The following is a 26874-nucleotide window of genomic DNA, read 5'->3' as shown; positions in this document are numbered from 1 at the left end:
GGACTGAATTATTATACGATACAAATTGGTCAAGTTTGCTCATTGCCTGTTAGTTCCTATAAAAGATATCAGTACATCGTCTACGTATCTCCGACAATATAAAAACTGTTTGAATAGGGGATGTTTTAAAATCTTTGTCTCTAGATAATCTATAAAAGTATCTGATAGCAATTGGCTTATAGGAGTACCTACTATAAGTCCTGCACTGTTATTTGTATATATTTGATAATTGAATTCAAAGTAGTCCTGGTTTATGCAAATTTCAAGGAGATGTAAAATTTTAGATATAATGACTGAACTTGTATGATATTTTTATTAAATGACACTTTAATTTTACAGGAGTAAAATTAGACGTTTGTGCCAATTTTTATTGCAAAAGTTTGTTTAATATTGCTTTTTGTCGCCATTAGTACAAAACTTAGACATATAAAACAAAGATCAAACCAAACAGAAATTTAAATCTTAACTGAAATATTTGAAAATGAGAAATTTTAAGTCGATGTCTGATCGGTTTTCATTTTTTAAGTTCTTCTGGTAGGGATCTATCGAGAAGTAACAAGTAGTCACAGGCCCTCATTTTTTTCGTGCCGTTTTGATTGACCTAAACGAGCGTATTTCAGTCTAAGTAGCATATTCATTTAGAATTTTTTAACTACTATGTTGGTATTTTTGTTTTCTGGCCTAATCCAGGGGTCTATATCCTTTTCTTATATAAGGGCGGTCAATTTTATGAGGATATTGATGCGGGCCAGGCCGCATTTCATCTAAGACACAAAAGTTTTTTTAGAAAAAACGAGAATAAGAAGAGAATTGACGTGGCGAATTGACAATTGTTGGCAATGGATAGAAACTACTAGTGAAACAGACTTGGCATAAAGTATATGTGTGTAAACATATATAAATATATTGTATAATAAAAATTTTTAGTGCAGATAAAATAGGGAGGCAAGTTTGTAATAATAAAGAGTTATGTACGCTGATAAAAAGATTGAGAGTGTTGACACAAGAGTATATACATTGGTATGGATGGTGTGGCGAGTTCAGAGATGCCTAAGTCTTTGATTTCTAGGTATCGAAGATTACGTTACCTTTCGCATTGTTTTCCTATTAAGAAAATGTTATAAATCAGTTAAATATTCCATTAGAACAGAGTCATAAATAAGAATATTGGTAAAGCAAAATTAAATATTATTTAAATTTTTATCAAACTCAAAATTGTTAAAATCAAAATCGTAACCAATATAGTTATTAACAAAAAAAAATTAACAAACAATTTTTTAGGAAACAAACGAGGTCATTTGCTATAGTGTTTTCAGGCATTATAAAATTTAATTTGTGCAGATATGGGTTATGACACTAAACATTAAGATGTATAAAAGCAAATAATAGTGAGAGTAGCAATAAATACAAACAATAATAGTTTAACAAAGACACTAAAAGTAGTAATATATAAAGTATAAATTATTAAAAAACAAATTAAGTAACTTTAAAAATATTAGATTGACACGTTTTATTATCATGTCACAATGTCTCTCTATAACTAAATTTTTAGCTGTAAAAATGTTAGATGGCATTATTACCGATCGAATTGAAGGTACTGCACTAGGATATGCTCAACATTTGGTAGATATTTACAGCGCATCGTGGGGACCCAATGATGATGGAAAAACTGTTGATGGTCCTGGTAGATTGGCAGTGGAGGCTATAGAAAAAGGAATACGAGAAGTAAGAGTAAAATGTATTTAAATTTTTTAAGACACAATATTAAAAACACTGAAATAACTTCTAATATTTTTGAGATAAAAGACCAGATCAAAAATTTTATTGGGAAAAATATTTATTTAGCGATTCGAGTCCATAACAACGATAATATTGATCAAACGGTAATAATAAAGATGTATATATATATATATATATATATATATATATATATATACAAACAACACAGTTTATTAGGGTTGCAGTCAGAAAATTGGCCGGGATGTCAATGAACCACTCTTTTGACTTTTTGTCTAGCTTTCGGAATGGTTTTATTCCTTTTTCAAGACACTATAATAAGAAAAATATGTAAATATTTATAAAATATCACAATTCTTCAGTGCAACTTACTAGTCGTTGAGATTATTTATAAAAGCATTGACACTCAACATTAAAAACACACATATCAAATATAAAATAATAGACAAGATACATTCTAAAATTTTTAAAATTTAGGTAAAGATAGTAAAACTTAGTTTACGGCATCTTTTACTGGTGTGTTTTAACTCTGACACATAGAGAACAGAAAGTAAAAACCCTATGATTAAAATGTAATTAGGGGTACTTAATATTATATTTCTTTTTAAGAAATACTAATCTTGGGTGATTTTACTTTTTTATTTTAAAACCTGTCTTAATGGTATGCATACAAGTGTAATTTATGTACAGGTAAATATTTATTTTATTTTGGATGTTTTTCCAGTAAGTAACAATAAATGTTGCTCAGTTTATCTATGTCAGACTTTTTATTGATGCAAGATGTACTAGATTTTATAAAAACCAAAAAAATAAATGCATGTGCACTGACAAAACATGCATTAACGTTAAAATATGAATTTAATTTCGAGGATTCCTGTATTTTGGCAAAGGAAAAGAACCATTCAAAACGTGTTTTCTTGGAAATGTGTTCTTTAAAATCTAGTACACCTTGCATCAATAAAACATCCAAAATAAAATAAATATTTACCTGTATATAAATTACACTTGTATGCATACCATTAAGACAGGTTTAAAAATAAAAAAGTAAAATCACCCAAGATTGGCCTCTAGTATTTCTTAAAAAGAAATATAATATTAAGTACCCCTAATTACTTTTTAATCATAGGGTTTTTATTATCTGTTCTCTATGTGTTAGAGTTAAAACACACCAGTAAAAAATGCCATAAACTAAGTTTTACTATCTTTACCCAAATTTTAAAAATTTTAGAATGTATTTTGTCCAATATTTTATATTTGATATGTGTGTTTTTAATGTTGAGTGTCAATGCTTTTATAAATAATCTCAACGACTAGTAAGTTGCACTGAAGAATTGTGATATTTTATAAATATTTACATATTTTTCTTATTATAGTGTCTTGAAAAAGGAATAAAACCATTCCGAAAGCTAGACAAAAAGTCAAAAGAGTGGTTCATTGACATCCCGGCCAATTTTCTGACTGCAATCCTAATAAACTGTGTTGTTTGTTTATATCGACAGTCACTAATATCCAGCATTTCTTATATATATATATATATATATATATATATATATATATATATATATATATATATATATATATATATATATATATATATATATATATATATATATAGAAAAGAAATTTAATCTTTGCAGATTAGTTAAATAGTAAACTCTTAAATATTGGGGAAATCTGCAAGAAATACTCTAATGTGTATCAATTGTTTCGCCGAACGTTTTCGCCAAAGAGAATTAATTTGGCTTCTTCAGGGCTGAAAGAGAATAAATTATAATTAGCTACCATATATTATTATCTATTAAAACATTATTGATCTTACCGTAACTTAGAATTGTAGAGTTAGAATATTAAAAAACTTTGCTAGTAACATAGTGGTGTTTTTTGTTACTATGTGCAAAAAAAGTTTTTTATAAGGATTGAAATGTATGATAGCTTCGAACTTGACACGTAAAGGCTTACCCAAGGTTAATCGAAAAACCCAATGCAACTACATTTAAAAGGAGGTAATTCTTTGAATTGTCGGCAATAACTAAATTTTTGATTATTAGATAGTTAAAAGTGAGGTTCTGTTTAAGCCAGAACGCAAGCGCTGACAACTTCAGTAGGTCGTATGAATCTTTATGTCGTTAAGGTTCATTGGTAAAAAACGAATGAATTTAAGTCCCAGTAAAGGGAATTATTATTTTGATTTTCTTAATTTAATTATATTATATTGTATCAATCAATAAGATTCAATAATACATGAACAATATAATATAATTAAATAAAGAAAATCAAAATAATATATATATATATATATATATATATATATATATATATATATATATACATAATTTGCTTTATGGAGTTTCTTGAACATAAAATATAATATTTGAATGTAAAACTAAAATATTGTAATAATAATTTATAACATTTTTTTTATATAGGGACGTGGTGGTAAAGGAGTTATCTACGTATGGGCTTCAGGTAATGGAGGTAACAATAATGATAACTGCAATTGTGACGGTTATTTGGCCAGTCCGTACACAATTTCTATAGGAAGTGCCTCACAAAAGGGACAATTTCCATGGTATGGGGAGGCATGTGCCTCCACTTTAGCTGTTACATATTCTTCGGGAGCTTACAAAGATCAGATGATAGTAAGTAATTTTTGTTACCAGTAATTTAATTTGTTACCTGTGTAATAATTGATAATGCCAAATAATGTCGAAATTTCCATTATTTTAATTATTTATAAGATTCATATTACATCTTTTTACCTTCATATTATAACATTTGTGCTTTATTATAATTTCAGACAACTACAGATATTAAAAATTCATGTACAACTAAACATACGGGAACTTCAGCATCTGCTCCACTAGCAGCAGGTATTATAGCTTTGGCATTAGAAGTTAAGTAAGTATTATAAATATATTATTGGCATTACAGCCTAATAGTTAGTCTTAACCTGCTCGCAAAGAAGTCGCCACTCCCGGGAGTTATGGCGATTTACCACTCCACAAAATTCTAGTTAAAAAGTCATGAGTGTCATGTGTCATCACTTATGGCGATGAAGGTTATTCTTTGATCCAAGTTGGTGGGTTGAAATTCATGAACCAAACACAGTTTAAATGGATGGTAATGGTGTTTTTTTAAAATTCTTTGAACTATAGTTAAAAACATTTTAGTTTCTGCATCAATGGACCTCATGGACACTTGTAAATTATTCGTTATATATGCCAAAATATTCATTAAGTTTTGTTCGGTCTTTATTGGTTTGGCATGATCTCTATGTTTACGGTTAAGAAATGAACCTTGCCGCATCTTCTCCTCAACTGTAGCAAAAGTTATATAAGACGGTGTTCTGCTTTCGAGAAAGGGTAAAGCGTTCCGTGTATAAGGTTCAAGCATTTGAGCATTCTTCCTACATTCACCATAAATCTACACCATATCTTCGTATTCATTAGGTGTAAATAGGAAGGACATTATTTTATACTACTGTATGAACTCACGATACTTCAAAATTCTGTTTTAAAACTACAGTAAACTTATTAGTGAGTGAACACAAGAAATGGCATTAGCTGTTATTTCTAGTTGTCAATAAACGATTTAAATTAAATCTTAATGACAACTTGATTTTCTTGTGAATTTGTAAAAAATATAAAAATATGCTAGTTTCAGCTTAACTTGGAGAGGATAAATGCGCCATGAAATTGAAAATTTAGCGTATTTATTAACGTTAATAACCTTATTGTGGCACAGCTCTCGTGATGACATATTCTTTGATCAATAGCCTTAAAGTCAACTACGCGGTGTTTACTCCTCCGGCCCACAACGAATCCGGCATCAAATTAGTGATGGGTAGGGTGTCCGCTGTAGTTGACATTGCAGCTATTTTTTTCCAAGATCCTGAGTCAGTCCGTCTTGTCTTCTGCAAAGCAATGATATCTGATTTGAATTCATGTATTTCTTGTATGAGTAAAGATGTTGCTTCAGGTTGATAGGGGCTTTTAAATTACACATGCAAATTTTCAAATCATTGTCCTTATTTAGTTTGTAAGTTCGTTGTAGGTTAAACAGTCCGGCTTCTTTCTTTATAGCTTTCATAACATTGGTTTTATTTAAAGGGTTGCATAGTTAGCCCAACGTCAAACCCCCTTTTCGGATGACCATTTCACCCGCTCCCGTCAGTTCCGACCCAACCCACCCGTGATGGTTACTACTGGATCTTCAGTTGGATTGCTCGGTTTCACATGGGGCACCAGCCTAAATGTGAGAGACAGATTTGACTAAAAGGGGTTAAGTGGAGTATACTGAATGCTACTCCATGTTGTCGCATTCTACTCCTTTACCTACAATTCATGTTCCCAGGTATTATTTATTTTTCTTTTCCAATATTGTCTTTACCTGAACCTTGTTAACTATTCATTACATTTCGTTCTTTAACTACCATTTAAAATATAGGCTTACTTGGTTAATATATTTATGTATATTTTTCTTTTTGTTTACTTATCATTGTACACTTGTCAGTGTACTTATTTTTACACTGTAGTGTTACAATTTATTACAAATTAAAACTTTTTAGCGGAAATTTAACTTGGCGAGATGTTCAACATTTAATAACATGGACTTCCGAATTGGCACCTCTGACGCACAATCCTGGATGGCAACAAAATTCCGCAGGTTTTTGGGTAAGCGATCGATTTGGTTTTGGATTAATGAATGCATTTGGATTAATACAAGAGGCTATCAATTGGAAAACAGTTCCTGAGAGAAAATCATGCCGAATTTTGCTAAGGTATGTTATTTTGCATAGTGTACCAAATTGAAAACAAAAAGGTTTAAAATATAACAAGAGATAGCCACGTAGTATATGATAATATATGAAGTAAACCACAATATATATATATATATATAGAAATGTTTCTTCAACGTCGATATTCCCAAAAAAAATCTTTATTTCGAAAATAAGTTACAATTTTTGAGAAATTCTACAAACTACTACATTTAATGATTTAAAGTTGACTATTGAAACATAATAATTACAATAATAATAAAAATATTGATTTCTTCCTATTTATAACGTCGGATATCGGAATTTGCTGATTCTTAATAGTAAGGGAGCTTATGGCTACATTTCTCCTCCCTCCATTGGTTGGGACTTCGTCCTCGAAGTTTTGGTTACTTCGGCTATCAGCTCGTCTAGTATCTGGATCTGGGCAGGATGCAATTTTTCTCCAAATAGGATTTTGGAAATTCGTTTTCTTTTCCTAGTTAGGAAGATTATTAGGAAAGCTAAAATAGTTAAAAATATTATAACAGAAGTGGTGCTCAGTCCTATGGATAATCGGGGTAGTACTTCTATGGTATCTATTGGTTGAATTTGGCCATGTGTCTCTGGGATTGTTAATTTTTCAATTTTCATCTCATGGTTTGGTATTAATTTTATTGGAACAATTTTTGGAATGGAAATATCTTGAGACGTCTTTTTATTAAATTGGATACCTTCAATCATTATTGGTACATCTGTCGTCAAGAGGCTGGTTGAATTAATTTCTATCTGCTGGATTCTCATTGGGTGAACTATTCCTAGCAATATGACTTTGCTGGTTTCTTGGAAAAAGTTCTCTGTGATTAATGTTTTTGTGCAATTATCTACATTGGGTATGTTACATTTGGATTGTACATAGTTGGAACAAACTATGTTATCGCCTTGTCCTATACAAGTGTTGAACCATTTATTATTTGTATAGTAGCTTGCAGGTGGCAGAATCATAACATGATCTTTGTTTGGAATGGGATAGATTTTATAGGTAGTATAAGGAATTTCATGGAGTATAGGGATTTTAATTATTATGAGCATTGTATTTGAAGTTACACAAACTAACGTTTTTGTTGATTCTATAAGTTCATAAGGGTGTTCATTACTATTGGGAATTGAATTTCTGGGATAAATTTTGAGAAGGTTCTCTTTAAGGTCTATTATTTCCTTTAAAGTGAATAATTCTATATTGGAGATATTAAGTTCAGATAAAGTAATGGTTCTAATAAGTTTCATTAGAAATTCGTTTATATTTTGGAGATTTATTATCTCGTTGTGTAGAATGATATAGCTGTCAAAATCAGCTGATAATTTGTTGAGTGCAGATATGAGAATTGAATTATCAGAATTTAGTTTTTCTAAAAGTTTATCGAATCTCGTGTTAAAAGAGTTTCCATAAGATATTTGGTTATTAAATTTTTTTATGATTTCGTTTTGTTTATTTTCTAAAGAGATTATGTGTGATTTTAACAAGTCTAAGTCAGAGTCGTCTGGATTTGAATCGTTATTCAGAATCTTCTGAATACTCAGTGGATGGACCAGGGCGAGGATTGTCCTGTGAAAAATTTGGGTCTTGAGTAGGTTTATCTACATGTTTTCGTATTCGTTTTACATATTTAAGGTGAGTGCTTGTTAAATTTTGTTTATCTGTTTTACCGATTATTTTTGTTTTGTCTTGCGTTTCTGGATGAATAGTGGAGAAAGGGGCTTGTAATTTGGACTTATGTTTTTTCTTAGAAACATATAGGGATTTTGTAAGGTCTATTTCCGGAATATCTTCGGCATTTTCGTTTTGTCTATCTAAAAGTTGTTGTCTTTTTTGTTTTTGTTTATTATATAGTTCTGCAATAAAGGGTTGGAGTTCTTCTTTATGTCTTTGATTATATGTTTCGTATATCGGAAGATCAAAGTCGAAATGTATTTCTTCTGCATAGGGTCCGTACAGAATTGAGAACGGGGAATAATCTGTGGAACTGTGGATTGATTGGTTGTAAATAAGAATGGCGTGTGTTAGAATGTCATCTAACGAATCATTTGGATTTTGGGCTTGTAAGGTCCTAAGTTTTTCAATAAGAGTTGAATGAAAGCGCTCTACTGGAGAGTTTGAGGAAGAATTGTTTACTGTTGTAAAATGTATTTCGATTTTGTGGATATTTAGGAATTCTTTAATGACTGCGGAATTAAATTCGGTGCCGCTGTCGCATACAATCTTTTTTGGGTAATTGTGGTGCGAAAAGTAGTGTCTTAATTTATTTAGTATGGAAATGGAAGTTTTGTCGGTGAGCTTATAGCATTGACCGTATTTGGAAAAAGAATCTATTATTGTGAGATACAGGTTTTTATTGCAGTGGAATAGATCGATATGTAATATATCAAAAGGTTTTTGACCTAACAACGGTCCTAATTGGGGAAGTTTATAAGGACGTCGCTCGTATTTATTTTTTAGGCAAATTTCGCATTTATTGATAAAATTAGAAATAGTTGTCTGCATTGAGGGCCAATAAAATTTTTGTTTTAAATGTTTGTAGGTTTCAATTATTCCGTTGTGATTTTCTACGTGATATTTCTTTATGCATTCTATTTGTTGGTTTTCTTCTTCTATGTCCTGAAGTAGTATATTGCAAAATATTGCTTTGACTGTGGAATTTATTTTTTCTTTAAAATAGTTACAGATAAAAGGTCTAAATTCGTGAGGGATTGTTATTGCAAATTTTTGATTTGGTCTAAGGATATTTTGGAAGGTATTTGCTATTTCTGTTTTCCAATTATTTGTCAAAGTGACAGTGTAACGGTGTTTGTTAAAAATTCTTTTGTATTTAATTTCAAAATTATTTGACTCTGGTTTAAAAATAATTTGGTTTGAGGATAAATTAATTGGTTCAGGTGAAATCTCTATTCCAGTGATAGGTTTCTCAACTGATGTATGTTGTGTGTTAGTACTGTTTTGTAAGTTGTCGAAATCGGCAAGGAAATCGTCTATGTCGAAATTGTCGGGTGGTTCAGCACATTCTGAATTCGGGGGTTCAGCACATTCTGAACTCGAGCTTAGGGCATTTATTTGGACTCGGCTAAGAGCATCAGCAACTTGATTCTCTTTGCCTTTTTTATATTTAACTTCAAAATCATATTCTTCTAGTTTAAGTCTCCATCGGGCTAATCTAGAAGTGGGGTCTTTAATTTTGTAGATCCATACGAGAGGATTGTGATCTGTTTCTACAGTGAATTTTTGGTTGTATAAATACATACGGAAGTGTTTACAAGAATCTAGTATGGCTAAAAGTTCTTTTTCAATAGTGGAGTAGTTTCGTTCTGCGGAATTTAGAGTTCGGGAATAGTAGGCAATAGGGTGATTATTTTGAGATAATACTGATCCTATAGCTATATTAGAGGCGTCTGTAGTCAGTACAAAAGGCTTTTCGAAGTCTGGATATTGTAAGACTGGAGAATTAGTTAACAATTGTTTGCATTTTGCAAAACATTCTAAATAATTTGGATTTGTGGGGTCGATAGTTGCTCCTTTTCGAGTACATCTCGAAAATGGGGACGTTATTTTTGCAAAGTTGGGTATGAATCTTCGGTAGTAACCGATTAAACCAAGAAATGATTTAATTTCTTTTACTGTTTTTGGTAGAGGATATTTTTGTATAGCTTCGATTTTTGCTGGGTTAGGTTTGATTCCTTCGGTTGTCACTACGTGACCTAAGAAAGAAACTTCTTTCGTGAGAAACTCGGATTTGTCTAACTGAATTTTTAAATTATTTTTTCTGAAAGTGTCAAAAATAGTCGCAATATGAACTAAGTGTTCTTGCAGTGACTTGGAAAAAATAATGACATCGTCCATGTAGACGAAGCAAAACTTATGAATAAAGGGCCTAAGAATATTGTCCATTAACCTTTCGAATGTTGCTGGGCTATTCTTTAAACCAAAGGGCATACGTAAAAATTCAAAGTGACCATGCGGAACTGAAAAGGCTGTTTTCCGAATAGAATCCGGATGAACTTCAATCTGATGGTAACCTTGAGCTAAATCTAATGTTGTGAAATAACTGGCTTTTCCTAAGTTATCCAGTATCTCATCTATCTGAGGAAGTGGGTAGCGATCACTTTCAGTATGATCATTGAGCTTCCTATAATCAATTACTAATCTAAATTTTTTCTGACCTGAGGCATCAGCTTTTTTTGGTACTATCCAAACTGGAGCTGAGTACGGTGAAATTGACGGTCGAATTATCTTATTATCTAATAAATTATTTATTTGTTTTTTTATTTCTTCCTGCATTGCTTTGGGATGCCGAAATCCCTTTACATAAATTGGATTTTCATCCTTAGTTTTAATTTCGTGTCTAACAGCTGACGTGAAAGTTAAATTTTTATTTTCGTCGTAAAATACGTCTTTAAATTTTTTGCAAAGACTTATAATTTTATATTTTTCTTCGTTATTTAAGTGCGAAGTACGGATTTTGTTTTCGTTAAAATGCGTCGTTGGAATTTTTGCTATATTATAATTACAAAAGTTCTCAACTTCAATTCTCTTATTAAATTTCATAGGCATAGGTAAGTCGAAAGTGTCTAGAAAGCCGTTTTTTGCAACGTGAATAGAATTGGGAATTTTGATACCTTGAAAGTGTCTTTCACGCAATAAAACTTCGCCATTATGAACGCTTACTGGAATTTTTTGGTATAAAGTTTCAAATGGAATGCTAACGTGAGGATTCTCAAAGGTTAAAGTATGAGTTGCGTAGCTAATTGTGGCGTGGAATCTTTTCAGATCGTAAGTTCCAAGGAGGAGGTCAAAGAATTGACTAAAGTCGGCAATTTTTACGTCGAATGTTTGTGGAATTCCATATTCTAGGAATAGTGGCGTCTTAATATTTAAGTCGTGCTTGGAAGTAATTTTCATTGACGTTAGCGAAAAAGGTTTTCGATAAATATGATTTTTATCAAATAGTTTGAGAGCTCGCGGATTTAAAATTGAATGGGAACCGCCGGTATCGATTAAAACGCGTAGATGTGTTTTGGGTGTAACGAAACAGGGTAAACCAGGGGAACTTTCGATATTATGTAGGTTTATACAGGGGGTGGATGATCGTCTAACGGGATGGCTTGAAAATCCTGATGATTTTCATCATGCAAATCGGGCTCTTGTTCGGATTCGTAATTTTCGAAATCGTTTTCGAAATATTGGGTATCATTTGAGTCTATGTGAAAATTGTGGCTTCTATTAGTTGTAATTGTCATGGGCTGATGGTTTCTGGTTGTGGTAGTTTGAACACCGCTCATTGGAGTAGCAAAATTTGGTTGGGGTCGAGGAGCTTTATATTTATTTAGTCTTTGTTGGTTGTTTTTCGGAACATTGTTTCGTTGGAAGGATTGATTTTGTTCGTGAGAACTGAAATTTTGTCTCTGAGGGAAATTATAGTTCTGTTGTGGAGTGAAGTTAAAATTGGGCTCTGTGTTGTGAGTTGAAGGTCTCACATAATTTGAATGCGTGGGTTGGAAGTTTGTGGATCTTTGATTATTCGAAGATTGATAGGGTTTATTTTTGAGTGGGGCCTTTTTGTTTTGTTGGCTCTTAAGGAAGTTCATGTATTGTTGTTGATTTTTGTGGTTATCGTAGGCAATACACTTTTGAAGGGCTTCTTCTAGGGAATTTAATTCAAAATGCGATAAGTATTCGCAATAAGGCTCGTTGATTCCGGTACAGAAAGTTTTGAGGGCAATGTTTTTGAAGTATGGAGTTTTAAAAGTGACTGTCGCGGGATTATCGTTTAAAGTGATGTGTTGGAGTAAATCGTTCAGATTTGTAGTTATTCTCTGATGATAATTGTCGTAGGATTCACTATGTTTTTGGACGGTAGTGGATAGTTGTGTTACTAATATGTCTTCGGAACGTCTGTCTCCGTATTTAGTTAATAATGCTGGACGAATTTCTGTCCAATTGGTTTTATTAGAATAGTTTAAGAAATTTCTAGGTTCTCCTTTAATTCGAGATACGATATGGGAATTTAAGATAAATTCTTGGGACGGATTTAAATCTTGGGTGCCTAAGAAAACTATTAAATTATCTACTGCTTTGATAAAGGTGGAGAGGTTGTCTCCAGAAGAGAATTCGGGCAGAGTTGAGCAAAGGCTAGCAATATCGCTATTGGTCATCGGCATTTTGGAACGTAATTTAGATGCAGGCTTAGATTTAGAGGTTTGTAGATTTCTTTTTATTTTTAGATTTAAACTGTCGAATAGTAAACTTAAATTTTCGATACTATTTTGGGAAATATCATTCAATGTACTCATAAAATATATGCAAAAATATAAATGCAAGTATATATAAAAATTCGTTGAAGTAAAATGTTATAAATAATATAAATTCAATAAACAATAAATAATAAATTCAATGTAAATGTTTAAGAATTCAATTAAAATAATAAATGCTCATAAACAATGGTAAAGAAAGGAAAAACTTACGCAAGGATGATCGTGTTTGATTTCCAATACATTTTTCTCTTTTACCAGGTTCTTCAGGATTTCATTAAACTAATGTAGACCAGGAAACGACTATGTTTCTGTATGAAATATCCTGTGGTTCGCAGCGCCAGAAATGTTTCTTCAACGTCGATATTCCCAAAAAAAATCTTTATTTCGAAAATAAGTTACAATTTTTGAGAAATTCTACAAACTACTACATTTAATGATTTAAAGTTGACTATTGAAACATAATAATTACAATAATAATAAAAATATTGATTTCTTCCTATTTATAACGTCGGATATCGGAATCTGCTGATTCTTAATAGTAAGGGAGCTTATGGCTACATTTCTATATATATATATACATATATATATATATATATATATATATATATATATATATATATATATACATATATATATACATATATATAAATATATATACATATGTATATATACATATATATATATATATATATATATATATATATATATATATATATGTATATATATATATATATATATATATATATATATATATATATATATATATTGTAACGATAAGACTACCAAAGAGAATTGTAGATACTATTGTAAAAATAATACCCCAATCAACCATGGGAGCTTATCGTCTATACCTTGCCTAGCTCAGTATCTCAAGGGTGAGTTCGTCTTGTCTTAAACTAGGGATTGAACCTGAGTTCTCAGTTGATAGCAAATAAGACAAATTTTAACCAAACATATTTATTTAAATGAATAAAAAAACAATAATTAACCATGCCAAAGCTTAACAGTTAATAAGTGTTACTTATTGCTTCGATGGGCTGCTTTTGTGTTCTAGCTGTTGGGTCCTCCAATTAGAATTTGTGGCTTTTGGAGAGCTGCAGTCACACGTGGCTTTATGTCCTGACCAATTGTTGAAATCCAAATATGCCAATAAAACCAATAAAATTTTGATATGTCCAATAAACCAATAAAATGTCCAGTAAACTGTCCAGTAAACCAATAAATTGTTCAGTAAACCAATAAACTAAAAGGATAAGGAACAACTTGCATTAGAAACACATCAAAAAAGAAAGGTTTAACTTCCTTGCCATCTTACAAAATTACACTTAAACAAATAGCGTATGGCAAGGATAAAATGAAATATGAATGTTACTACTTAGTTAAATTCTGTTGAGTCCTAATGCATATAAAAAAAAAGTGCTTTCGAGAGAAAGTAAGGTTACAAATATTGGAAATGTGGTCAGAATTATAGAATAAATATCACAATGAAAGTACTTACCCCAAGAGAATTTGTAGACCATAAAAATGAGTCTTATAATAATTTTTGCCTTCTTTTATAAATTTCAAAAAGAGGCAAAAAATAATCCCACTACAGAAAAGTTGTTTTGACAGAAAGTGGGAGACTGAATGAAGTTAGCACAGATGTCATAGGATGTTGCTATAGATATCATGAAACTAGCTTGTCTGTCAACACGGAACAGAATAGTCTGCCGAACAAAAAGACAGAGGGCGAATATTTATTCTACGGGACAGAAAGAGAGAGAAAATAAAGACAGAGAAAGAAAAGAAAAAACATAGGGCGCCAACTATTTTGTAAAAAATAGTAAACATTAAACTGAAGATAAAGAAATTAATAAATAAATAAACAAATTAAAATGAAATAATTATTAAAATATAAATTAATAAAGATGTGACGTTTATAACGTTACAATATACAACGCAGTTTATTAGGGCTGCAGTCAGTAGGTTTGGCCAAGATGTTATATAAACACTCTTCTGACTTTTGGTCGAGCTTTGGGAATTCTTTTATTCCTTCTTCAAGACACTGTAATTAGAAGAAAGTGTAAATATTTACAACATATCTCAAATTGTCATTACAACTTACTAGTCGTTGAGATTATTTTTGCAAAGCTACGACACTCAACATTAAAAACACACATATAAAATATAACATTTAAAATAATGGACAATATACATTTTAAAATTTAGTTGGAAAGTTAAAATTTTGTTAGTAACATCTTTTCATGGTGTGTTTGACTGATCCATATTCCATATTCCATATCCATATTCATATTCTGGCTAAAGAAAAAAACCATTCAAAACGTGTTTTCTTGGAAATGTGTTTCATAAAATCTAATACGTCTTGTATAAATAAAAAGTCAGACATAGATAAATTGAGCAACATTAATTGTTACTTACTGACAAAACATCAAAAATAAAATAAAGATTTACTTTTCAATATACACACCGTAATACACCTGCATACAAAACATGTTGCATACTATCAAGACAGGTTTAATATACTACTTCCATTAATATAAAAGCAAGAACTCCTAATTACTTTTTAATCCCACTATGTATTTTTGTTTTTTTTTTCTGTTCTCTATGGATCAGTCAAACACACCATGAAATGATGTTACTAACAAAATTTAATTTTAACTTTCCAACTAAATTTTAAAATGTATATTGTCCATTATTTTAAATGTTATATTTTATATGTGTGTTTTTAATGTTGAGTGTCGTAGCTTTGCAAAAATAATCTCAACGACTAGGAAGTTGTAACGACAATTTGAGATATGTTGTAAATATTTACACTTTCTTTTAATTACAGTGTCTTGAAGAAGGAATAAAAGAATTCCGAAAGCTCGACCAAAAGTCAAAAGAGTGTTTCTATAACATCCCGGCCAGACCTACTGACTGCAGCCCTAATAAACTGCGTTGTTTGTTTATATCGACAGTCAATAATATCCAGTATTTCTTATATATATATATATATATATATATATATATATATATATACATATAAGGCCAACATGTAAAGGAATGCATGCCCAACCTAATTTTAGGATATACCTAAAATGAAATTTAGGGTATCCATGAAGGACCACACTTTCAATACTTAACAAATCCTTTTTTCCTGGAGACTGCATAGTCTACAGAGATTCTTTAGTATCGAGGTCATGCACCGACAGGCGGAGTTTGGGGCCAAACCGTCCGGGCGACCAGCTGGTGAGGAAAGCAAAATTTATTTGCCAAATCGGCAGCTGATCGACCGCCACACACAATGCCATGATAAACAGCCAATGATCAAGGTCGGTGGTTTTCTGGACGTGGACACATATGGAGAAAAGGCATAATTAAGAGGTAAAATTTAAAAGCAAAAACATTAAGGGGGAAAGGCACATATCGCCATCCCTTAGACTAGACAGCTTCACCGCAGCAAGACCTCTTGGGTGCTTCATTTCTAATACATCTAAAATTAAACTAGTAAGCCTCTTCTTTGGTAGAGATATTAAAACATTAGGAACTAAACTTATTAATTAAGTAATTAATAAATTAAAATATTAATTAAAATATTGAGTAATTAGTTCGTAAACAGAAAAAGCAAAGAATGATAGAAAAAAAAGGAGAAAACAAAAAAGTCTGTTTTCTATGTAGGAAACTAAATTATTAATATATAATAGTATTACATTGAATTTCGGTAGATAGAGAAGGCAACCATTAATAGAAACCTACAAACTAATGACTGGGAAAATGAAGGGTAATGTAATGTGGGAAATGGGTTGAATTTAAAATTTTTCATATTATTTGCTGATACGTAATATAATTTTTTTTAACTTTAAAATTATATTATAGAATGAATTCTACCTTATCATCTAGTGAACCAGTAAAAATAAAAATTACTTCGAGTGGATGTAAAGAGACAGATCATGAACTGAAATATTTGGAACATGTCGAGTTACAAACTAATATAAATTACACATCTAGAGGATCATTACAAATAAAATTATATTCACCTACAGGTAAGTGTTATATTAATTAAATAAAGTATATATTTTGTAAAAAAAGTTTGTTTAAATTATGAAAGCCGCGAATGGGAACGGCGTTTTAATTGGTGTTCCTCACTTGGGCGGTGAGACGATACTGGGAGGCGACTTCAATGTCCGTCATGCGGTGTGGGATTTTGCAAAGAATGATACACATGGCAATAGTATAATTAAGGCACTAGCTGATTATTAATAATAAATAATGGTTTAGCAACCAGAAATACTCCTCAAAACTCCACAAAATTGGCTGTAGACTTAACATTAGCAACTCTTGGATTAACTGCAGCAGCTCATTGGGAAACATTAGATAGAATTCTTGGATCTGATTATTATATTATTTCCATTAAATTAAATATTGATATGCCTTCTACCATTGTCTATCTGCCAAGTAAATGGAGATTATAGAGGGCCAACTGGGAATTATTTCAGAACAGTCTTGAAATGGAACTAAAGAATGTTGTATACTCTGATAACTGTCAATAAATGGCATTTACTCTGAATAGAGCCATCAATATACGCGCCGAAGCATCTATTATCGAAAACGTACCCTTCATTCCTAAACATAGACAAAAATCGATTTGGTGGGATAATGAATGTGCCAGACAGTTACAGCTTAAAAAAAGGGGTTAAATTATATAAAATCTCATCTGCTCTGAATAACTTTCTCGAATATAAAAAGATAGAAGCTACAACTAAAAAAATGTTGAAATAGAAAGCCAGAAGCACATATGGATTCAATTTTGTTTCAATCATAACTCAATATGTATCTGGCAAACTGGAATACTTCCTGACAAATTTAATGATTACTATGTTATATTAATTCTGAAATCGGAAAAATAAAGATCTTCCGGATTCATATCGATTCATATCGAATTCTAAAGTTGAGAATGGAAGCTTGGTTTAGGGCGGCATAGTATACTACAAGCAAGGCAATACAAAAAAAAGGGTGTGGTACAACGGATGCAGTACTTCGTTTGACTAAAGATGTTCAAATTGGTTTTTCCAATTCCATGACAACGGCTGCATTGTTTATCGACATAAAAATGCTTATGACAATATTGATTTGAATATATTCTATGATAAATTTATGTTTCTTAGGGTTCTAAAATCGAAGGCATATTTTTGTTAGCTATTTGATATAAAGACAGAACCGTATCGATTGGAGTAGGTCATAGTATCATATAATAGGACGCTGAATGATTACATCAAAAGGCATTTCATAGGAAGCTATTTTAAGTCCACTTTTTTTTAATCTTTACACAAATGATTTGTACAATTTATGGTCTTCCAATATTGGTTGCTTACAATGTGCTAATATGGTCATCTATTCACAGAAGATAACACAGGTACATCCAATTTACTACCAAACTGAAACATTATAATGTACTCAATCAAAGACTTTTTCAAAATCTATAAAACATACGTAAATATTTTTCCTAAACTAAATACTCTTTTGTAAGAGTATTTTCATGCAAAAAGTAGCTTACCGAGTATCTATATCATTTCGGAAACCAAACTGCTCATTACCAGTTATTCCCTCATTAAGTTTATATATGCGACAATGCAATATTTTCATAAAAAAAATTAAGCGTGCGACACTGTTAGTCGCTACACTGTCTGGAATTCCTTTTCTTAGGAATAGTTATAAATATTGAATCTAACCAGTTGTCAGGTAATTTGCCGCTGCTGTATATCTTGTTAAAAAAGGAGGTAATAAACACTCTCATTATCTAATTGTTGTAACATTTCTGCAGGTATTTCGTCAGGACCAGAAGTCTTCCTTGGTCGATGACCTTCTGAAATTATGAGATTAGGATCCTAAGCATGTATCTCGGTTATCGGTTAGATGTTATTTCTTGGCAGTATATTTCTCTGTTTTTGGATTTGTATTACCTCCGAACGTCCATTAGATCTAAGATGTCTTGTATCATCCAGTCATTTTAAACTGCTCGTTGTCTTTTCTCGATTTTCTTGAGATGCAGTGATTATCGTTGTTTTCATTTGTTCCCAGCAATCATTTATGTTGTATCTAGGCTAAAACCAACTAATTGTGTTGCTAAAAACTGGGAAAAACGAAACATTACCTCAAAATTATAGGCCTATAACACTATTATCGTCAATAAGCAAGATTACAGAGATGGTAATACTAACTAGGCTAAAGAAAGAAACCAAACTCATAGGAATCATATAAGGTTAACTAAATAAATCACCGAAGGATTCAACCATAAAAATATACTTCAACTGCATTTCTGGATGTAAGTAAAGAATTTGACAGAGTATGACATGAAGAACCCATCTGCAAAATGAGCCTATTCGGATACAAGAGGGTACCTATTGATATGCCTTCTTTATTCATAATTGGCCATCAGAACGTTTAGGGTTGAGATAAGACATGTTTTTCCGCAGTAGAAACAGTAGAGGCCGAAGTGCTACAGGAAGCCGTAATGTTACGCTTTCTGTACACCATTTCTACTGCAGATATACCAACTAGACCGCAAACGTCGATGACCTTCTGAACTTCTGAGATTAGGATCGGTGGGCCTGTATCTCGGTTAGATGTTATTTCTTGGTAGGATTTTTCTCTGTTAATGGATTTGTACTGCCTCCGAATTAGATCTAAGATGTCTTAGATGATCAACTGTTCGTTGTCTTTTCTCGATTTTCTTGAGATGCAGTGATTATTGTCGTTATTTGTTCCCAACAATTGTCTATGTTGTTGGTATCTTTTAGTCTGATTTTGTGCAACTTGTTGTTAATTTCTTGAGAAACCTTATTTAGAATGCATGGGTCTTGGAGTGAATTTAGTGATATTTTGGAGGTTTTCTGATTTTTACAGACTCTTTTTAGCCTAACTGTAATTGTAGATCACAGTAGTATTTTGACCGAATATCGGGAACTGGGAAAGTCTTGACTGACTAAAATATATATACATTCCATAATTTCCATCCCAATATTCAATAAATAATAATTGTATGGCAAAAAAGGCACCTCGTTCTAAATGTGTCTATCTTCTAAAGATGTTGGCGACCGCTTTGACCCATCTTATTCTATTCACAGCATCTCAAAATAGATCAGTTGACGCAACAAGTCCACTTCCTAAGATTGGCCAGCCACGATATACGTCTACGTCCAGGGCCTCTCTTTCTCTTAATTTTTCCTTGTAGAATCAACTGCAGAAGTCAATAATTCCTTTGTCTTTTCTTAGCCTCTGGAGAATAGTTATGCTACTTGTGTATTGTAGATATATATGAAACCTTCAACATACGTCGGTATCACCACATTTTAAATGCCTCTAATCGTTTTATGGCATCTCTGTAAGGCTACAGCTTTCTACTCCATAGAGGAGGACACTAAAGACGTAACATCTAAAAGTTCTTATGCGTGTATTGATACTTAAAGATAAGTTGCAGAGAATCTTTCTAAGGCTGTTGAAAGAGCTTCTGGCTTTTTCAATGCGAGTTTTTATTTCGTAGCTATGATCCCAAGTATTCTTAATATTGCAGCCCAAATAGTATATTTTTTCCACTCTTTCTAACTATGTATCGCCTATTGTAATTTGGGCGTTTATATTGGTGTTCTTACTAATGATCATTATTTTTGTCTTCTTGTAATTTAGTTTTAAGCCGTATTTGTTACATGGTTCTGCAACGTTATCCATCATCCTTTGGAGCCACTGCGCACTATCTGCCAGCAACACTGTATCGTGTGAATATCTAATATTGTTTAAAAGTTGGCCATTTACAGCAATCCCATCTTCTGATTCGTCCAAGGCCTCTCTAAATATGTTTTCAGAGTATATGTTAAATAATGCCGGTGACAAAATGCAACCCTGTCTAACTCCTTTTGCGACTGTGAAGATCTCGCAGAGTTTATTTTCTAATCAAACTGTTGCTTTTTGTATGGAGATATAAGTTTGAGATCAGTCTTATATCCTTACCATCGAGTCCTGATGTTTTTAGGATATCGATTAGACTCCAATGTGGGATTTTATCAAATGCCTTCTCGAAATCAATGAAACATGCATACACATCGCAGTTGACATCCCCGGCTCTCTGTATTAGAACTTGCAAACTAAAAAGTCATTCAAAGCGTCACGGAATCCGAATTATGTTCTTGTCGTTAATGAAAGAGAAAGAAAATAGCTGATAAGGCTTATAATCCTATAATCTCTATAAGTATTAGGGTTAAATGTATTTTTCACCCATTTTATGCTGTTGTCGTTTGTAAGTTTTAAGAATTTTGAGTGAAAATCATCAACACCTATTACTTCGCCATATTTAGTAACTTTCAATGGGTCGCTGTACTTCCTCGGTTGTAAATGAAGGTACAGTTTCATATTTAGTTTTTATTGTATCATCGATATGATATAAAGTCACGATAGCGAATATGGTAGCCAACATGATATCCAACGATCGATAACGGTCGTGGAACTAGAAGAAGAAGAAGTATCATCGATGTTTTGTCGTACATTATAAAAAATCATATATCATCGTACTACATCAAAATTCTTCAACGTATTTCGTCAAAACTCTTCTCCTTATCAATTTCCAATATTATGTTTTCTTATGTTTATTTCATCCTGCATCTTCCTTAACCTTTTATGGATGTGAAAAGACTGCTGTTTCTGTTGGAGTGATTATATCTATGTCTAATTATGATTTAAATAATTATCTTTGGTTATTATACCAGTTCTATTTAAATCAATAAATATTTTGTTGTATTCACACTTATTCCTATTCTTAAACGTTTATCATTCTATCATGCTTAGAAATTCCATAGTCATCCATTCCTTTTCTTTATCATTTGACGACTTAAATATTTCTGTGCTATTTCTAGGTGTATGTTGGTTAAAGTATATTTTTTAATTATATTTCTGCGTTATCTGTTTCTGTGTAAACCCTTCTTTTCTATTTTTGGCGCTTTTGTACTTTTTTATTGCTAGGTCTTCTAGTTGATTAATATCGCATTTCTTAGTTTTTGTCTTGCAGTCTACTGTTTATATTTGTGGTTTTCTCCTTCCCTTCTACATCCTAATACAGTTCATTATTTAACAGTTTCTTCCATCAGCGGCTGTTGGGCAAGCACAATTACTAGATCATCACAGGTTCTTTCATTTAGTAGCAGAACCCACTGGATGATCTAAATCATTACATTAGCAGAAAAAGTTGACATTTGGGTTGGTAGTATTCAGCTAACAACAGTCCTTAGACTTCGCTCCCTTTTCAATGCTACAAACTACAAAACTCTCTTTATATCAATAAATAATTGCCGAATTGGTTCGGACCAATCGACAAATACCAAGAGGCACACGACGGTACAAATAGAGCAGATACCCAAGGAAGATGATGCTCTAAATAGCCAAACAATTTGCCTAAAAAAAAAACAAAACATACCAGACAAAACACACCAGCCAAAAATAGACAATCCACCAGAGGAAAGTCAATAGCAGTTAACATGAACGATATAATATTAACGATATATTGACTTCCGCCAACAAAGATATTGTCTGCAGCAGTTGCAGATGAAAGGCCAAGAAAAAATGCAGAAATGAGTCGATTGAATCCTGATAAATTTAATTATTTGTATATTTTTAAATTACAGGCACGATGGTAAACCTACTGGCTCCAAGAAAATTAGACAAAAGTTCACAAGGGTTTCAAAACTGGACCTTTATGTCTGTTATGACTTGGGGAGAGATTGCTGAGGGAATTTGGACAATAGTCATTACAGATGTGGTAAGAATATTGTTATATTTTGTATAGTGTCTTTTTTCGGAAACTGTCTCTTATAAACTGATTTTCCTGCAGCCATATTATGGTACATTGCATACTCTCACTAGAGTAGTTTTAATATTTGTAATTTCCAAAGCATAGGATTCATCATTACGCTGTCAAGATATACCATTTAAAGAAACTGACCATATAGAAATTATATTACGGTTAAAAATTACAATACCTCCATATTCTCTTACCCCAGAGAGTTTTTTCTTCATACTGTAGAAAGAATATTTTTTATCTAACAGGCATCTAAATCTTCGCAAAAACGTGCTTCGGCTGATGTGCAATAAATTTATTTTCCTAGTAATGTTTATATTTTAACTTATACAGTACGTTAAGTTTAGGATTAGATATTGCAAATACATAAAGAGCTAAAATCGGCAAAACTGCCTCGTACGAGGTAATTGTAATTCTCCTATCCCCTCTGCTTCGACACCTAGACTCTTAGATTGAAAACGAGAAAACCATTCAGTAACACATAATAACGCAAGGGATATGCAACTCCGTCTGTGGATTTTTGTTTTGCTTACGTACACCCGGTTTATTTCTTACAACATAAACGCGATAAAAATACACTGACCATAATAAGGCGCTGCATTTGTATCGGTTTTTAATAATGTGAACAATTTTTTGTGGTTGAATGAAAAATAAAAGAGCGCATTTCTTTAAAAAGATAAAACAAAAAATATACTCTTATTGAAAATAAAAAGCAATTCCTAATAAAATAAGAAATAATTCTTTATGCCCTACAAAAATGATTCAAATATTTGACCTTCTACGTCGGTATCCCAATCTGTCATAAAAACTATTGCGGACAGATGTAAGAGTTTTTGCTGTAATAGAATTGGAGACTTCTCTTATTCGGTTTCTCAATTCATTCAAATTTTGTGCTCTAGCCATAGGATGATCGTAGATGATAATTTCTAAATGTTCCAAAAAAAAAGAAGTCAATGGGTGTGAGATCTGGAGATCGCGCAGGCCACTTAATATCGCCTGTTCCACTGATAACTCGATTCGGGAAAGTATTATTTAAGTACTTCCTAATTATTTGAGCGTTGTGAACTAAACAGCCATCTTGATGGAACCAAACATTCTCCAGATTTACATCAGGAAGATTGAGAATAGTGAAAAGAACATAATTCTGTAACAAATCGAGGTATACTTACTCTACTATTCAAGTTGCCCTTAATAAAAAATTGACCTATTATGTGGTCTCCTAAAATGCCAGTCTAGACGTTAACTTTTTGAGGACGTTGAGTTCGGTAAACAACACTTCTGTGCTGTTTTTTCCTCGCCCAATACCTCGTAATGGAAGGATTGTGTCTACCTACTATCGAAACAGAAGATTTATCAGTAAATAAAATGGTTTTAATAAAATTGGGTTCATCATTAGCCTTCGTTATTAGAGTTTAACAAAACTCCATTCTTCGAAAGTAGTCGTCTGGATAAAGCTGCTGCGTTTTCGAATATTTAAAATTCTTGTAACCGTGCTTTTTCCATGCTTTCGTTACAGTAACATTGCTAACATCTAACTCTCTAGCAATGCTTCTACTTGAACGTATTGAATCTACCTCGATTGTTGCACAAATTTGTGTATCCCGGTATTCTCTTTCCTCAACTTTTTCTGGTGACACTTCTTTAGCGTGACATTTTCTGCAATTTTTGAAGCAATAACAACTCACATAATTTTTAACAATATTATGAACTGACAGTACGCAAGGTACGTGGAAAGTCGACGACGTGCAGTGTTGCCATTTATAGTGTGTATATCTAATTTAAAACTTACCGCACTGTATTATGGTTTTGCCTTGCTGTGATCGATTCGACTAACAACCGCGATAGAAGGGTTGGTCAGAAGTGTTCTATCGTAACTCATAACCATTCCATACTCAGTGTACAATATACTTTTTCAGTTTCAAATGCGTTGATAATCTAACAGTTACTCCATTATCAATATCTTATTCTCGTTCCAATTATCAATTAATAATAAATTATTAATTATTAGTAAAATTAATACATAATAATTTTCATAATAATTTTATAGTTTGATATTTTACAAATACCTTTTTTTAGACTTCATCTAAGAAGCATACAGGCTCTGTGGGCGATACAATGTTAATTCTACACGGAACCAAACATCTACCGTCACATATGAGAGAAGGTCCCAGAAACTATGATGAAAATTATAACCGTCTTCAAAACCGCGTGAAATTGGCCCATACTACGAATTACGAAACACATAACCTAGTAGATAGAATTCAGAATGTAGAATCTCGATCTGCTTATTTACCACAGGATATTATGGAGGAGATTTTAATAAATGATTTGTATCATTGAATCTAAGACGTATTATAAATTATTTTAGCAGTTGGTTTAAATTTATTTTATTTGCTAAAATGTATAATACCTAAAGCATTAAATAGGTCAATTACAGGTTGCCAAAAACTGTAAAAACTACTAGATGGAAGCTGTAAAAAACTTTATACGAAACTGTATGATGACAAATGTAAAATTCTCTAATATTTACACAAGGTTAATTTGTAGTATGTATGTTAAGTAAATGCCTTATTATTAAGTAAAGTCGGCTTCACCCTATTTACAGGTGGTCCTGTATTATATTCAAATGACTGCTGTTCTTTGGGTGAGTACCTATCCGAAAAGACTGATTGTTTAAATAAAAATAGAAGTCAAAATGCTCTCTTACGCAGACGACGCAATATTGATAGCCCAAGATGAAGATAGTCTGCAAAGACTAATCCACAATATTAACGAGATAACCCTAATATCAGTAAAATACAATAATACAGAAATAATAACCTTTTGAAAGTACAAGAGACCCCCCTTAAGTTGGCTCAAACTGGTGTTAAATTATCACCATATAGGGTGTCCAGAAGCTCTTCTGACAAACGAAGACTGGAGATTCCTCAAATAATTTTAAGACAATTTAACCCAATTCATCTAGTCCGAAAATGCTTTCCAAGGGAGCTAGAGCTCTTTGAAGATGGCGCCTTGTAATTAGTTTTTTTTTTAATAAGTCCATAACACTTTCATTTACAAAAACAAAAGCTGGTACGATTATTTATCCTCCAGAGTTAAATCGATTCCATCAATTGCGAATTTCTTGTACTTTAAGTCGGTAGGATACACCGTTCTCTAGAAAAATCGATTTGAAAATTTTTCGTTTTTTCGTCATGAAAGTTAAATTAATAGGTCCTCCTCCTAAGTGCATTCTCTATTGAGGTTGGCGATCAATATGGCAAATTTCTCTCTATTCTGGGCTTGATAAATTAATTCATTTCCTTTTGTGTGGGTCCAATCACTGATGTTTCGTAGCCAAGATTTTTTCTTTCGTCCTATGCCCCTTTTACCTTCAATCTTGCCTTCTAATATTACCTGGAGCTGCTCAAATTCTCTATGGCGCAATAAGTGTCCTAGATATGACGTCTTTCTAATTTTGATAGTATTGACCAGATGAGGGCGTGTGTTCATTGCTCTCAGTACTTCTTCATTCGTAGTTCTGCTGGTCCAGCTTATTCTTAGCATTCGGCGGTACATCCACATTTCAAATGAATTTAATTTGTTGACGTCATACTGTTTTAATGTCCAGGTCTCACAGCCATATAGTAATAGAGACCACACATAACACTTTAGTGTTCTCAATCTTATTGCGACTGATAGCTTGGGGTTACAGAGCATTTTACGCATATTCATGAAACCAGATCTTGCTATTTCAATGCGTCTTCTAATTTCTTTTGAGTGGTCTAGTTGACTATTTAGTTCTCTGCCCAGGATATAAAGCTTTTGGAACTCTAAAGGGTGATACCATTTATTTGTATATTAGGTGTAACTTGTTCTTGGGGATTTTTGTGGAATACCAGAATTTTGGTTTTGGAAAAGTTAATGTCTAAGCCCAGCCTGTGACTTTCTTCTGATCATATGTTTATCAATATTTTTAGTTGGTCTTCTATTTCTGCTAATACTACGGTGTCATCGGCATATCTTATATTTTTAATGATGATTCCATTGGCTCTGGCACCTTCCGGGCAATCTTCAAGAGAAGCTCTAATGATATGTTCGGCATATACATTAAATAATAGGGGGGATAAAATGCACCCTTGACGTACTCCTCGTTCTATGTTGATGTACTTGGTGTTTCCGTTCTCTGTTCGAACGCATCCTGTGTGGTTCCAGTATGTATTACTTATGATAGCTATGTCGTGTCCGTCCAACCCTACTTCTTTTAGCACCTCGATCAATT

At 32.2% G+C, this 26874-nt stretch overlaps 1 protein-coding gene across 1 annotated transcript in view; it reads left to right on the top strand.

The window, feature by feature from the left end:
- LOC140435020 (neuroendocrine convertase 1-like) overlaps positions 1 to 24988 on the top strand; it is a 56914-nt gene extending 31926 nt beyond the window's left edge. Inside the window, exons 6-12 of the mRNA XM_072523681.1 lie at positions 1553 to 1725; positions 4164 to 4376; positions 4535 to 4635; positions 6305 to 6517; positions 16649 to 16815; positions 22441 to 22574; positions 24690 to 24988. Coding sequence (XP_072379782.1) covers positions 1553 to 1725; positions 4164 to 4376; positions 4535 to 4635; positions 6305 to 6517; positions 16649 to 16815; positions 22441 to 22574; positions 24690 to 24953 — 1265 coding nt within the window. The 3' untranslated portion in view covers positions 24954 to 24988. The remainder of the gene's footprint in view (positions 1 to 1552; positions 1726 to 4163; positions 4377 to 4534; positions 4636 to 6304; positions 6518 to 16648; positions 16816 to 22440; positions 22575 to 24689) is intronic.
- Positions 24989 to 26874: the final 1886 nt, after the last annotated feature.

The sequence above is a fragment of the Diabrotica undecimpunctata genome, chromosome 2, assembly GCF_040954645.1.
Source record: "Diabrotica undecimpunctata isolate CICGRU chromosome 2, icDiaUnde3, whole genome shotgun sequence".
Taxonomy (NCBI): domain Eukaryota; kingdom Metazoa; phylum Arthropoda; class Insecta; order Coleoptera; family Chrysomelidae; genus Diabrotica; species Diabrotica undecimpunctata.
Note: the sequence above shows the minus strand (reverse complement) of the source record. Positions and strands in the feature narration are given on the sequence as shown.